Below are 14,589 nucleotides of genomic sequence, written 5' to 3'. Positions count from 1 at the left end.
TGGAGGCCCTAGGAAAGGGGATGCCAGTGTGTCTTCTGACCTCTTTGGGGTCAGGGAAGGGGCCGAAGGAGAGCAACTGGCCCGCTTCCACTCCGACCAGAGTCAGACCTAGGCAGAAGGTTCTAGATGAAGTTTCCTATTCAGGGAGCAGATTTTGTTTTGTTTTGTTTTGTTCTTTTACAGTGAAATTGGAACGGTCCTGGGAAATTGGAACAGGTGTCCCCAGTCAAGAGACAGGTCTGTTTACCCAACTCTGTAGAGGGGCCCCGAGGGAGAGGAAGCGTTGATACCAAGAAAACTAAAATTTTCTGATCAAGAGGTAGCCCCTGCAGGTTGGGGACCAGGAACTGGAGTACATGGACTGCCCTCTGACAGGTGGACACAGGAGTGGGGCGCGTAGGCCAACGTACAGCTGGGAGATGGGAGTCCGAGGGAATTCTCTGGGTTACTTTTGGCAGCCCATAGGAAAGCAGGTGCTGCCCTGCCACTCGGACACCCTACTAAGCCAGCCGCCTGTGGGCCCCTCCGAGAGGGCTGAGGGGCAGGGTATCACTTTCCACTGACTCTCTGGGAGGAGAGAGGGAGATGCCAGAAGGGGCCAAGTGTGAGCCAGGGTAGCCAGGCTGGCCAGGCCCACCGGCAGCTCCAGCCCGGCGCCGGGGCACCCGCGCGGCCTCCAAACACCCGCAGGAGTTTTGCTCTCAAACGGACCAGGAGGCAGCTGCTGGCGCGTCCTGCTCATGCCAGCCTGGAGGCTCTCAGCCTTGCTCCTCGCGGTCGGTCCCTAAACTGACGTGAAACCGATTTGGTGCAATGCGAATGAGCTCCCATCCGCAGCCTCTATCCCAGCGGCAGCCGCCCTTTGCCATAGCAAATGGCCCCCACCCCAGCCCGCGCTGTTACTGGCCACAGCTTGGGAAGGCGCCCCGCCCTGGGTACCCCGCATCCTGCCGTCACGCACCCCCGCCCGCCCGGAGCTTCCACGCCAAGCAGAGTAGCCCCCTCCAGCCGGAGACAGGAAAGCCCTGGTGCCCCCAGACTTGGCTCCGCTTTCAGCTCCCTGAGGGGCTGGGCCTCTTGGCGCCCTGCACCTGCCCAGGGCTCGCACCCGCCCTCCCCGGGGCTCCAAGGGAGGCGATGGCAGCGGCCCGGCGCTCCTGGGAGGGGAGCGGGACATCCCCGAAGGCTGCACGTGGGAGGCGGGGAGCGGCCGGGGCGCAAGGGGAGGGCGGAGAGCCCGTGGGACGGGGAGGAAGAAGAGGAGGAGTGAGCTGGAGGGAACGCCGCGGGCGGCAGGGAGGGAGCGGGAGGGAGGCAAGAAAGTAGTAGAAAGTGAGGCTGGCAGGCGCCGGCAGGAAGTCTGTGCCCGAGAACAGCAGAAATAAGAGCCTGGGAGAGACCACGGTGGCGGCGGCGAGAGCCCAAGAGGAAACTGAAGAGGAGGAAGCTGCGCCGCAGCCCGAGGCGGCTCCCCCTCCGCAGTGCACCCCAGGCCGCCCCTCCGCGCGGTGTTAGTCGGCCACGGCCCGGGAGAATGGTGAGAGCAGCTCCTCCTAGATAAAGCAGGCTGAAGACATCAAGATGACCTTAGAGTTCAAGGAGACCCTCGGAACGTAAGTGGCGACCCGGGAGGCGAGGGTGGATGTGGCGGCAGCGGGGGCTGCAGGAGCGGCTCAGGCTGCCGCCGCCGCTGCTGCCACCACCATCGCGGCAGGAACCCGGCACGTTGCCGCGTCCTCAGTGTCCCATTCTCGGCGCTACGGAGTTCCCTGGGCGCGCCCAACACGTGGGCCTGCGACCCCCGGGTGGGCGCCGTTCCTGGGAGGGGGAGGGGGCAGCGCCGGGCTGTCAGGGAGCAGCCCACAAGGGCGGGCGACTTCCCACTTCCCTTGACACAGCAGCCCTCTCCGCTCCCTTTTCCCCAAGCGTGGCTGTGGGCTGAGCATGTTGGGGATGGCTGTTTACCGGCTGTGTGGGTTTACTCGTCCTGTGCCTGGGCTCACCGCGTTGGGGAGACTTGGTCAAGAGAAGATCAGCCTCTAGTCATTCCCGTTTGTGTGCTTACATCATGTATTCCTACGGAATTGACATCTGCATGTACGAGATGTAGGCAAGACTTTGGGTGGCCACGGTAGGATGGAAGGGGAGGGCTTCGCAGTGCTCACGGTCACACGTGGGCAGAGCTTCACAGGAGGGTCTGTGCATTTCACTGGGGTTCCGCAGCAGGCGCCAGGGAGCGCGTCTCCAAGGGAGGGTCTGGGTGCGTCACTGAGCCGGCGGCTCTCTTCCGGGCTGCACTGAGTCCCATGCTGATGGCTGAGTCTCAAGAGAGCAGAAATAATCCGAAGTCAATTACAGGAATTCTCCAAGGATGTGCTGCTCAGCTTGGCTGCTGTTCCCTTTCTGCCCAGGAGTTGGGTCTTGTTTGCTTTGTTTTGGAGAGGCTCAGAATAGGTGGGGAGGCTCATAGTGAAAGAGAATCAGGACCTGCCGAATGATCTGAAGTTCGTTATTTTCTTCCCTCATACGACCAGTATTTGTTGTGCATTAGTATCTGTCAGTGTATGTGTATTCACGCACAGGTGAGCAGTCTGAAATACACATTTTGCAGGGGTTCATGGAGGTGTTGATTAGGCTGGGAAAAAAAGAGGAAGTATTTCATGGGATTAATCAGTGCGTTGTTGGGTGCTCTTTCTTTCCTTCCTTTTTTCTGTGTGCTTGTTTCTGTGCTTGGTCTGTTTTTCCAGCACCACATTACCCAGGTTGTTTTCATGTCCAGGCTCAAGGTCTGCTGCTGTTCAGTCATTTCCCCGTAATTACCCTCACGCCTCATGCAGATCTGCAGGGGGTCCCCCTGAGAGAAGTTATGAAGGTGGTGTTCTCAGCCCTGCCTCTTGATTCCTGGGAAGGCGCACACTGAGGACTAAAGTGGGGTCTCCCTGCTGTGGCTGCTGCCTTTCAGGGAGGACACCTATTTGCTGTCTTTGTTGGAATGAAAACAGAAAAAGGGGTAGCTTTTTAATAAAGAGGGGTTTGGGGTTGCCTCTCAGTGCAGCCAGGTAAGGGGTTAGTTTGGGTCAAAACTTTTGAAAATTGCCACTGAGGTTTGTTCGGGTTTGGGGTTGTGATTCTGAGATGCTCAAGTTACTGAGAAACAAGAAAGCATGGCCTTTGCCTGTCATGCAGGACCTGCGCTGTGGCCACTGATGAGGCTAAGGGAGAGCGTGGGGACCCACCTGGTGTGAGTGCCTTCCTGTCTATGGCTTGTTCCCACCTGAGATCCCACACTGGCTTCCTGCCTGAAGCTTCTGGGTTACTGATACACTGTACCCTAACTGACTCCTGCAGCTGCACCTCTGCAGTGGCGGGGCTGCTGAGGCTTGGGGAGCTGTGGCTCCTGCTGGAGCACGGTGTTTGGAGATGACTGCATGTGGTTTCCGCCTTGGGGAAAAATGGGGATTTTCCCTCTGGCAGAACAGTCTCTTGGACTCCAGTCATGTTCCCTGTGAGCTTTGGGAATGGGTCTCTCTTAGGGTCCCAAAGCATTACCTTCTGCCTGGGATGGAATTCTTTGCAAAGGAACTTCCCACTGTAGTGCTGGCAGAGGACCTAGAAGAGTGAAAGAGAAACATTGCGACGATCAAGTTGTTTTTACTCAACATAATAATCATGGTAATCATAGGTGGTATTCTGAAATGTATCCCCAGGACCAGGTGTTATTCTACATGCATTATGTGTATTAACTGATTTAAATCTCAGAGTAACCTTATGAGGTAGGTATTTACCCTTATACCCAAATTGCTGATGAGAAAACTAAGGAGGCAGAGATATGTGAGCTGCCAAACCTTAGTAAGCTATTAAGTGGCGGAGCTGATATTCACAGATAGGCAGAGCAACTTTTGATTATCCATACAGGGTTGACATACTTTGTAGATTTTGTAATGGCAAATACTTAGTAAATAATTTGACTTAACTTTAGTATTTGGAAAACTAACTTCAATATTAATGTAAAGAAAAAAAACAACCCCATCAAAAAGTAGGCAAAGGATATGAACAGACACTTCTTAAAAGAAGACATTTATGCAGCCAACAGACACATGAAAAAATGCTCATCATTACTTGCCATCAGAGAAATGCAAATCAAAACCACAATGAGATACCATCTCACACCAGTTAGAATGGCAATCATTAAAAAGTCAGGAAACAACAGGTGCTGGAGAGGATGTAGAGAAATAGGAACACTCTTACACTGTTGGTGGGACTGTAAACTAGTTCAACCATTGTGGAAAACAGTGTGGCAATTCCTCAAGGATCTAAAACTAGAAATACCATTTGCGCAGCCATCCCATTACTGGGTATATACCCAAAGGATTATAAATGATGCTGCTATGAAGACACATGCACACGTATGTTTATTGCGGCACTATTCACAATAGCAAAGACTTGGAATCAACCCAGATGTCCGTCAGTGACAGACTGGATTAAGAAAATGTGGCACATATACACCATGGAATACTATGCAGCCTTGAAAAAGGATGAGTTTGTGTCCTTTGTAGGGACATGGATGCAGCTGGAAACCATCATTCTCAGCAAACTATCACAAGAACAGAAAACCAAACACCGCATGTTCTCACTCATAGGTGGGAACTGAACAATGAGATCAGTTGGACACAGGAAGGTTATCATCACACACCGGGAGGGATAGTATTAGGAGATATACCTAATGTAAATGACGAGTTAATGGGTGCAGCACACCAACATGGCACATGTATACATATGTAACAAACCTGCATGTTGTGCACATGTACCCTAGAACATAAAGTATAATAATAATAAAAAGAAAACATAATGGGCAGGGCGTGGTGGCTCACACCTGTAATCCCAGCACCTTCGGAGGCCAAGGCCAGTGGATCACTTGAAGTCAGGAGTTCGAGACCAGCCCGGCCAGCATGGTGAAACCTGGTCCCTACTAACAATACAAAAATTAGCCGGGTGTGGTGGTACATGCCTATAATTCCAGCCACTCGGAAGGCTGAGGCAGGAAAATCACTTGAACCTGGGAGGAGGATGTTTCAGTGAACTGAGATTGCACCACTGCACTCCAGCCTGGGTGACAGAGCGAGGCTCAGTCTCAAAAAATACGTAAATAAATAAGTAAGAAAACATAATGATGGCAATAATGATAGCATAATGTTATCAAAATTTGGAAGCATTTCAGAGCTTTTGGATTGCCATCATTTTGCCTCTGTGAACTTTTTAGAAGCGGTCCCCAGTTCAAGATGCCTGCTGTACCCTGGGCCACAACCAGTGACCTTGGCCTAAGTCTTAATGTGGAGGTGACTTCTGGTCCCTTCAGTGTGGATTTTGAGTCTAGACCCTTCTCTTGTTTTGAATGAAATCTAACACAAATGAAAGGCATCAACAATTGACCACTGCCATTCATTTCCAAAGTATGCCGCAGTTGCAATCACTTTGTTTGCCCCACTTTCACCATATGTCTTTAAGATACGAAGGTAAGAAAGCCTTGCAAGAAGCAGGGCTGTTAGCTCACAGTGTTCACATGTGTTTAAAATAAAGAATTGCAAAGGCTGGAGGAACACTCACTTTGCCAGACTTTGTAATCTGGTATCGACTGTCTTATCCAGGTATCTCGCCTCATGGAACTGAGCATTTACTGTTGGAAGCTAAGGGGTCAGGATGTTTAGTATGTGTGGTTAGAGGGACCTTGCTGGAGAGTGGGGGCCAAATGGGAGTGAAGGTTGGCCCAGGTGGGTGGAAAATGAGATTGAGGAAGCAAAATGCAGGACAAGAGAAAGGACTGAGCTTTGTGGTTTGGCCTGGGTTGTCTGATGCACCTCTGAGTCAGGTCTCAGGTAGAAAGCTTTCAACCTGTGCATTTCAGTCCAGCCTCCTACAAAAGGGAATCCCAGAACATAACCATCTCTGAAAAAGGTGGTGAGACTTAATTATTGTTTATTAATCAACATGTTTTCAGACCCTTGGCATGCTGTGAGAGCAAATAAATGTTATATAATGGCAAATTAGGAGGAGTACATATTTCTGTTGGTGTATTTGCTAAGGCTGTTCAGGCCATCTCTATTGTAGCTATCCTTCAGTGACTTCTGAAGGAAAAAAAAAAAAAAAAAAAATCCCTAAAATACTATTTGGAGGAGAAGTATATGGATGGGAGGAAAGCTTTCGTGTGGTGTCTAGGAAGTACCCCAGACTCATAGAAGTCACTTCTGTAGTTTTCATACTGTGAAATACTTGTGAATAGAAAGGCCTGAGTACTTGGCCCATTACAGAATGAGTCACCCAACAAACTTCATTTCCCCTGGAGTACATGAATGTGGCATGTCCTAGAAAATGTATCTCCATCTCAGTGGGGTATGAATAGGTGTTTTTCATATAGACTGAGCATTTGAAATTGAAGTCGTTCCTGCCTGTAGATGGCTGGACAAGGCATTGTGGAAGATTTGAGACTGGGTTCTAGGTCTGGCTCAGCCCTGAGGGTTTTTGTGGCCTGTGGGCTGCTTGGACATTGACCTACATTACCTTCTCCCTGTCTCAGTTTCTTCATCTATAAACATCAAGGCCGGTTGGGGGAGTGGCGGACAGGGCAGATGAGATAATTGTCTTTTTTCGTTTGTTTGGTTTTTTTTTGAGATAGAGTCTCGTTCTATCTGCAGGCTGGAGTGCAATGGCACGATCTCGGCTCACTGCAACCTCCGCTTCCCGGGTTCAAGCAATTCTCCTGCCTCAGCCTCCCAAGTAGCTGGGACTACAGTCATGTGCCATTAATTTTTGTATTTTTACTAGAGACGGGGTTTCACCATGTTGGCTAGGATGGTCTCAATCTCTTGGCCTTGTGATCCACCCGCATCAGCCTCCTAAAGTGCTGGGATTACAGGCGTGAGCCGCTGCGATCAGCTGAGATAATTTTCAAGTACCCTTGCAACCCCAAGATTTCGTAGTTCCCTGTGTAAGGAGGGCACTTGCTTTTATTCCCTAGGGGCTTTCCTTGTGTGACTAGGCACAGCTCATTTCTGTTTGGAGGATTTTTTTTTTTTTTTTTTTTTGAGGCAGACCCTTATTCCATCACCCAGGCTGGAGTGCAGTGGAGCAATCATAGCTCACTGCAGCCTCAAACTCCTGGGCTCAAGCAATTCTCCTGCCTGAACCGTCTTTTCCCACTTATCTCATACTACACTACTTATTCTGAAATTGCCCAATCAATACAACTATGAAGGACACAGATGATTGGTTTGTCTGAAAGTCCAGATGGAAAACAGACTCAACTATCCTTTTTTGATGTTTGTGTGTGCGTGTGTGTGTGCGTGTGTGTGTGTGCACACGTGTGTGTGTGCGTGTGTGCCTGTGCGTGTGCGTGCACGTGTGTGTGCATGTGTGCGTGTGTGTGTGTGTGTGTGTGTGTGTGTGTGTGTGTGGTGGGGGGGAGGATGCACAGAGATTCAAGGTGGTTTGCATACTTGGCTGGTGGATTTCATAGTCGTTTTTCTGGAGTTACTCAGAATTTGACAGTCTGAGAAGCATTTGGAAGAATGTTGCCGAGAGAAAATGAGAGGTGGGAAGCCCCTAGACTTCTCCCCAAGGGTATCCCCACTACAGTCTTCCTTAGATGTTTGGATTCCCCAGTCCTCTGGTTTTGAAGTGTGATAAAAATTCAGCCTCTCATACATTTAAAAATATCAGTTGAACACCTGCTATATTCTAGGCACCGAGGCAACGGCCGTGAAGAAATGAGAATGCCTGCTGTCCTGGAGCCACAGAAAATACAAGGGACAAAGAACAGAAAGGAACAGTACATTAGAAGCTGCAGGTTAGGCAGGAACCTGGAGCCAAAGGGGATGTGTGGGGTGGGGCAATGGCAGCTTGAGGTGATGCTTGAATGCAGATCTAGAAAGAGCCATCTTGGGGCTGTCTGAACATAGACTCTTCTAGTCAAAGGCAACAGCAAGGGCAAGTACCTGATGCAGAAGCCTGCCTGGAATTTTTTTTTTTTTTTTTTTTTTGAGACAGGGTCTCAATCTGTCACCAGGCCACCAGGCCAGAGTGCAGTGGCATGATCATAGCTCACTGCAGCCTTGACCTGGGTTCCAGTGATCCTCCCCATTCAGTCTCCTGAGTCGCTGGTACTGCAGTCATGTATCACCACACTTGGCTGATTTTTTTTTATTTTTGTAGAGATGAGATCTTGCCTTTTTGCCCAGGCTGGTCTTGAACTGAGCTCAAGCAATCCTCCCACCTCAGCTTCCCAAAATGCTGGCATTATAGGTGTGAGCCATCATGCCTGGCCATGCCTGGCATTTTTGAGGCCCAATAACTTCCAGGAGGCCATGCAGTCAAGGGGGAAGAATAAGGGGAGCTAAGGTGATAGAGAGATGTGGGGAGAGCGAGGGCAAGGGGTGTTGGGAGGGCAGGTTGACAGGGGCCTGATAGGCTGCAGTGAAGACTTTGGCTTTCACTCTAAGAGAAATGGGGAACCTGGAGGGTTTTAAGCAGAGGAGTAAGTTGATCTGATTTGTGCTTTTCGTGATCCCTGGGGGGCTGTGTTTGGAACAGATGGTTAGGGTTCAAGGGCAGAAGAGGGGAGACCAGTTAGGCTCCTTCAGTGACCCACCTGAGAGGTAATGATGTTTAGAATTGGGAAGCAGCCATGGAGGTGGTGAGAAGTGGTTGGATTCTGGGTGTGTTTTGTTTTTCTTGAGACAGAGTCCTGCTCTGTCACCATGCTGGAGTGCAGTGGTGTGATCTTGGCCCGCTGCAATCTCTGCCTCCCAGGTTCAGGAGATTCTCCTGCCTCAGCCTCTCAAGTAGCTGGGATTACAGGTGTGTGCCACCACACCCAACTAGTTTTTGTATTCTTAATGTGTTGTGGGAAGTCAGGGACCTCAAATGGAGGGATGGGCTGAAGCCATGGCAGAAGAACATGAATTGTGAAGATTTCATGGACATTTATTAGTTCCCCAAATTAATACTTTCATAATTTCTTACGCCTGTCCTTACTGAAGTCTCTGAACATAAATTGTGAAGATTTCATGGACATTTATCCCTTTCCCAATCAATACTCTTGTGATTTCCTATGCTTGTCTTTACTTTAATCTCTTAATCCCATCATCTCCGTAAGCTGAGGATGTATGTCGCCTCAGGACCCTGTGATGATTGCGTTAACTACACAAATTGTTTGTAGAGCATGTGTGTTTGAAGAATATGAAATCTGGCCACCTTATGAACAGGATAACAGCGATTTTCAGGGAACAAGGGTGATAACTTTAAAGTTTGGCTGTCTGTGGGCCGAGCAGGATAGAGCCATATTTCTCTTATTACCAAAAACGGGTAGGAGAAATATCGCTGAATTCTTTCCCCAGTAAGGAATATTAATTAACAGCCCTGGGAAAAGAATGCATTCCCAGGGTGGGGCCTCTAAAATGGCCACCCTATAAGTGTCTGCCTTTATGCAGATGTAGATAGGGATGAAACACGCCCTAGTCTCCTGCAGCACCCCCAGGCTTGCTAGGATTCGGAAATTCCAGCCTGGCAAATTCTAGTCAGTCCAGTTCTCTGCTCTTAAACCCTGTTAAAGTGTTTATCAATGACAGTGTGTACACAAAGGGACATGGAAGTTCATTAGTGATTCTAGTTTCGCCCTGACCTTGTGATCTCACCCTGACTTTCTGCCTTGTGATCTTTTGTTGCACTTGAAGCGTGTGATCTCTGTGACCCACACCCTATTCATACACTCCTTCCCTTTAGAAAATTGCTAGTAAAATCTTGCTGGTTTTATGGCTCAGGGGCATCACGGACCCTGCTGACATGTGATGTCTCCCCTGGACACAGCTTTAAAATTTCTCTCTTTTGTACTCTTTCCCTTTATTTCTCAGACCAGCCAACACTTAGGAAAAATATAAAAGGACCCATGTTGAATTATCAGGGGTGGGTTCTCCCGATACAGTGGAGATGGGGTTTTACTGTGTTGGCCAGGATGGTCTCAATCTCCCGATGTCATGATCTGCCCGCCTCAGTCTCTTAAAGGGCTGGGATTACAAGCGTGAGCCACCATGGCCAGCCTGATTCTGTTTGTATTTTAAAGGTGGAGCTGGTAGGAATTGCTGGTGGACTGGATGTGGGGTGTGAGATTCTCCAAGGAGTTAGGGTTGGAAGAACGGTTCATTTGGTGTTTTTCTTGTTTCCCCAAGAATTTTTGGAGCACCTGCTCTGTCTGCACAGTGGGGCTGCCCATGTGCTGAAAGGCTCTGGAAACAGTTTACAAGGCAAGCTCATAGCCTTGGGCTTCTGGGCTCCCCTGGGGAGGGATTTCTGAATTTGAAGGTGAAATTCTGGGAGGGAATTTCAGGTACCTTCTCTTCTGTCACAGTGGGAAACACCTATGATAGGCTGGAAATGTTAGCATTGGAAAGAGCTGTTTAATTCTCTGAAAGTGCTGTTTTCTGCCTTTAGAATTATCAATAGAAAGAGCTAGATCACTTTCACAGGTGGGCCTTTAACCTCTAACTGTCCAACTTGACTTGGGAATTTAAAGCCCAAACCCTTTCAGTGGGAAATATAATAAACACAAGAACTCTTACTACTCCTTTTCTTTGACGGGGTGTTTTATTCTTTTTTTTAATAAAAAGATTTTTTTTTTTGAAACAAGGTCTTGCTCTGTCACACCTTGGAGACTGGAGAATAGTGGTCTGATCATAACTCACTGCAGCCTTGAATTCGTGGGCTCAAGTGATCCTCCCATCTCAGCCTCCTGAGTAGCTGCAACTACAGGTCCATACCACCACGTCCAACTACTTTTATTTTTTGTAGAGGTGAGGTCACACTGTGTTGCCCAGACTGGTCTCCAACTCTTGGGCTCAAGCGATCCCGCCCGCCTTAGGCTTCCTAAGTGCTGAGATTATAGGCGCAAGCCACCGTGTCTGGCCTACAAGTTTTTCTTTTTTTTGTATTTGGAGACAGAGTCTCACTCTGTAACCCAGGCTGGAGTGTAGTGGCTTGATTTCAGCTCACTGCAGCCTCCATCTCCCAGGTTCAAGCGATTCTCCTGCCTCAGCCTCCCAAGTAGCTGAGACTACAGGCACACATCACCACACCCGGCTAATTATTGTATTTTTGTAGGGACGGGTTTCACCATGTTGGCCAGGCTGGTCTCGAACTCCTGAGCTCAGGCGATCCACCCGCCTTGGCCTCCCAAAATGCTGGGTTTACAGGTGTGAGCCACCGTGCCTGGCAAAAGTTTTTCTTGATTGAAAAAAGATAACAGGCTGGGCGCCATGGCTCACGCCTGTAATCCCAGCACTTCGGGAGGCTGAAGTGGGCTGATCATTTGAGATCAGGAGTTCGAGACTAGCCTGGCCAACATGGTGAAACCCCATCTCTACTAAAAACACAAAAATTAACCTGGCATGGTGGCATGTGCCTGTAGTCCTAGCTACTTGGGAGGCTGAGGTAAGAGAATCACTTGAACACGGGAGGTGGAGATTGCAGTGAGCTGAGATCGTGCCACTGCACTCCAGTCTGAATGACAGAGTGAGACTCCATCTCAAAAAAAAATATATATATATAGAAAACAAATTTCAGTGTCTTTATTGATGAGTAAAATGAGATTTGGAAATGGGAGTTTTGGATAGAGCCTATTCCCAGAGAAGCTAATGATGATTGTGTCTCAAGTGCAAATTTCTAGTTCAAACTTGGCAACTGAATGCACAGTAATTACGTTTGACTGGTGCCAGGTGGACATTTGTGTGTTCTCAGGGGAGACTGAGACTTTATGTGTGTTGAGACTTTATTTGGCTGGGTCTCTGTAAATCTCTTTAATCTTTCCTTTCCCCGTATAAATCTCCTTAAATCCCCTTCAATCTCTCTCCTCCTGGTTCTCCTCCTGTCTCCTCTGGGAGGGCTTAGGTTCAGCAGAGAGTTGTCACATTACTGGTCAACTTGCCCACTGGAGATTTGTTTCTGTTTTTTTTTTTTTTTTTTTTTTTTTTTTTGAGACGGAGTCTCACTCTGTCACCCAACCTGGAGTACAGTGGTGAGATCTCGGCTCACTGCAACCTCCACCTCCCAGGTTCAAGCGATTCTCCTGCCTCAGCCTTCTGAGTAGGTGAGACTACAGGTGCATGTGACCATGCCTGGCTAATTAAATTAGTATTTTTTGTAGAGATGGTGTTTCAACATGTTGCCCGGGTTGGTCTTGAACTCCTGACACCAAGTGATCCGCCAACCTTGGCCTCCCAAAGTGGTGGGATTACAGGCATGAGCCACTGTGCTTGACCATTATGTTTCTTTAATTAATGAAGGATCTGCTTATAGGCAGCCACCATGAAACCTGGTGCCCAAGTCAGCAGACCTAAATTATTTTCCTGATGCAAGATGGCCAATTCCATGCTTATTTAGTCCAGGAGGACACATAGACTCTGGGAAAGATTCCAGCATGATCTCGGTTCATGTTGGCTATGCCCCTTTGACTTTCTGTGGTGAGGGAGATCTCTTTTTCTTTGGGCTAGGTTTTGATTAGCACTCACTTGATTTCCCTCCCTTCCTTCCTTCCTTCCTTCTTCCCTCCCTCCCTCCCTCCTTCCCTTCCTTCCTTCCTCCCTCCCTTCCTTCCTTCCTTCCTTCCTTCCTTCCTTCCTCCCTTCCTTCCTTCCTCCCTCCCTCCCTCCCTCCCTCCCTCCCTCCCCCCTCCCCCCTCCCTCCCTCCCTCCCTCCCTCCCTTCCTTCCTTCCTTCCTTCCTTCCTTCCTTCCTTCCTTCCTTCCTTCCTTCCTTCCTTCCCTCTTTTGTTTTCTTTTTTTTGGCTTATTATGCAGTGTATTGAGTATTCAGGCTCCAGTTAGATAAAAGGCAACCTCAAAATGCATGCCAAAGGTAAAGTTCATTCCACCACAAACCAACTTCATTTTATATCTTCAGCTATCTGTTCTCTGTGTCTCGTGCTGTTTTTCCAGATCTTTCAGCAGGACTTAGAAATGGGGAGATTCCAGCCTGGAGTACTGGCTCACACTTGTCATCCCAGCACTTTGGGAGGACGAGGCAGGAGGATCGCTTAAGGCTGGGAGGTTGAGGCTGCAGTGAGCTATGATGGTGCCACTACACTCCAGCCTGGGTGACAGAGAGAGACCGTGTCCCCAAAAAGAAAGAAAAGAAAAAGAAATGGGGGACCAGGTGCACTGACTCACACCTATAACCGTAGAAAGACTTTGGGAGGCTGAGGTGGGTGGATCACCTGAGGTCAGGGGTTCAAGACCAGCCTGGCCAACATGTTAAAACACTCTCTCCACTAAAAACACAAAAATCAGCTGGCATGGTGGTGCATGTCTGTAATCCCAGCTACTCAGGAGGCTGAGGGACGAGAAACACTTGAACCCAGGAGGCGGAGGTTGCAGTAAGCTGAGACTGTGCCACTGCACTCCAGCCTGGGTGACAGAGTGAGACTGTCTTAAAAAAAAAAAAAAAAAGAGAGAGAGAGAGAAAGAAAAAAGAAATGGGGGATTCTGTCTCCTGGTTAACACTGAACCTTGAGGGCAAGCCTTTTATAGGATGTATTTGCTGAGGCCAGGTAGAGGAGGAAATGTAACATAATCAAAACATCATTCTGGTGCAGGCATTCATAGCTCAGTGCCTCTGGATAGATTACTTAATCTCTCTGAGTTTCAGAGGGAGATAAGAGTTGCTGCCTCGTGGGATTGTTGTAAGGATTCAGTGACATATGTGAGGTACCTGGCACATAACTGGGACTGAATATACAGTAACTGTCATCAAGCTGTAGTTGCCTCCAGCAGCTGAGGTTGACTTTCCTTGGATATTTGCAGCCACTGCACTACTGCACTCCAGCCTCAGTGACAGAGTAAGATTCCATCTCAAAAAAAAAAAAAAAAAAAAAGAAAGCAAACATCAGTGTCCTTATTGATGAGTGAAATGAGATTTGGAAATGGGAATTCTGGATAGAGCCTATTCCCAAAGAAGCTAATGACTTGAGAAGATGTATAAATACCTCGAAACAGGTTGAGAGGCTGCCAGTTATTTACTATGTAAATGACTTTTAGGAAATAACTTTTTCTCAATACTTAATTAGCATTTGAATGGGAAGCAGAAGGGAGAAGAAGTAATTTCATTCCTGGGAGGCTGACATGGTTTGCACACTGGAGAGTTGAGTGCCACAAACTGGGGAGTTGAGGGCTGAGTGAGGCAAGATGGAAATGATGCATTGGGGCTTTGGGGCAAAGGACCTGCAAGCCAACCAACCTACATCAACTATTGTAAAATTGGGCCCTAAACTGTCCTGGGCTCTGGAAAGGGAGGCTGCCTCTCCAATCCTTCCTTCCTCCTCCAGGGCCAGGTCAGGACTGCACATACCATCACAGCTCTGCCATGGACGCCAGGGCTTCTTTCATTCTGTTTTTGAGGTGGAGTCTCACTCTGTTGCCCAGGCTGCAGTGCAGTGGTGTGATCTCGGCTCACTGCAACCTCTGCCTCCCGGGTTCAAGCAATTCTCCTGCCTCAGCCTCCCGAGTAGCTAGGATTAAAGGTGCCCGCCACCACACCTGGCTAATTTTTGTAT

At 48.8% G+C, this 14,589-nt stretch overlaps 1 protein-coding gene across 4 annotated transcripts in view; it reads left to right on the top strand.

Annotated features, from left to right (window-relative positions):
- Window positions 1–1,271: 1,271 nt before the first annotated feature.
- The window catches only part of LOC105472068 (ankyrin repeat domain-containing protein 30B-like), a 539,363-nt gene continuing 526,045 nt past the window's right edge, over window positions 1,272–14,589 (top strand). For all 4 annotated transcript variants that reach the window (XM_071070104.1, XM_071070103.1, XM_071070105.1 and 1 more), the window contains exon 1: window positions 1,272–1,613. In XM_071070104.1, the coding sequence (XP_070926205.1) occupies window positions 1,582–1,613 (32 nt within the window). In that variant the 5' untranslated portion in view covers window positions 1,272–1,581. The remainder of the gene's footprint in view (window positions 1,614–14,589) is intronic.

The sequence above is a fragment of the Macaca nemestrina genome, chromosome 9, assembly GCF_043159975.1.
Source record: "Macaca nemestrina isolate mMacNem1 chromosome 9, mMacNem.hap1, whole genome shotgun sequence".
In the NCBI taxonomy this organism is placed as follows: domain Eukaryota; kingdom Metazoa; phylum Chordata; class Mammalia; order Primates; family Cercopithecidae; genus Macaca; species Macaca nemestrina.
The sequence above is the reverse complement of the archived record's forward strand: the minus strand, read 5'-3'. Positions and strand labels throughout refer to the sequence as shown.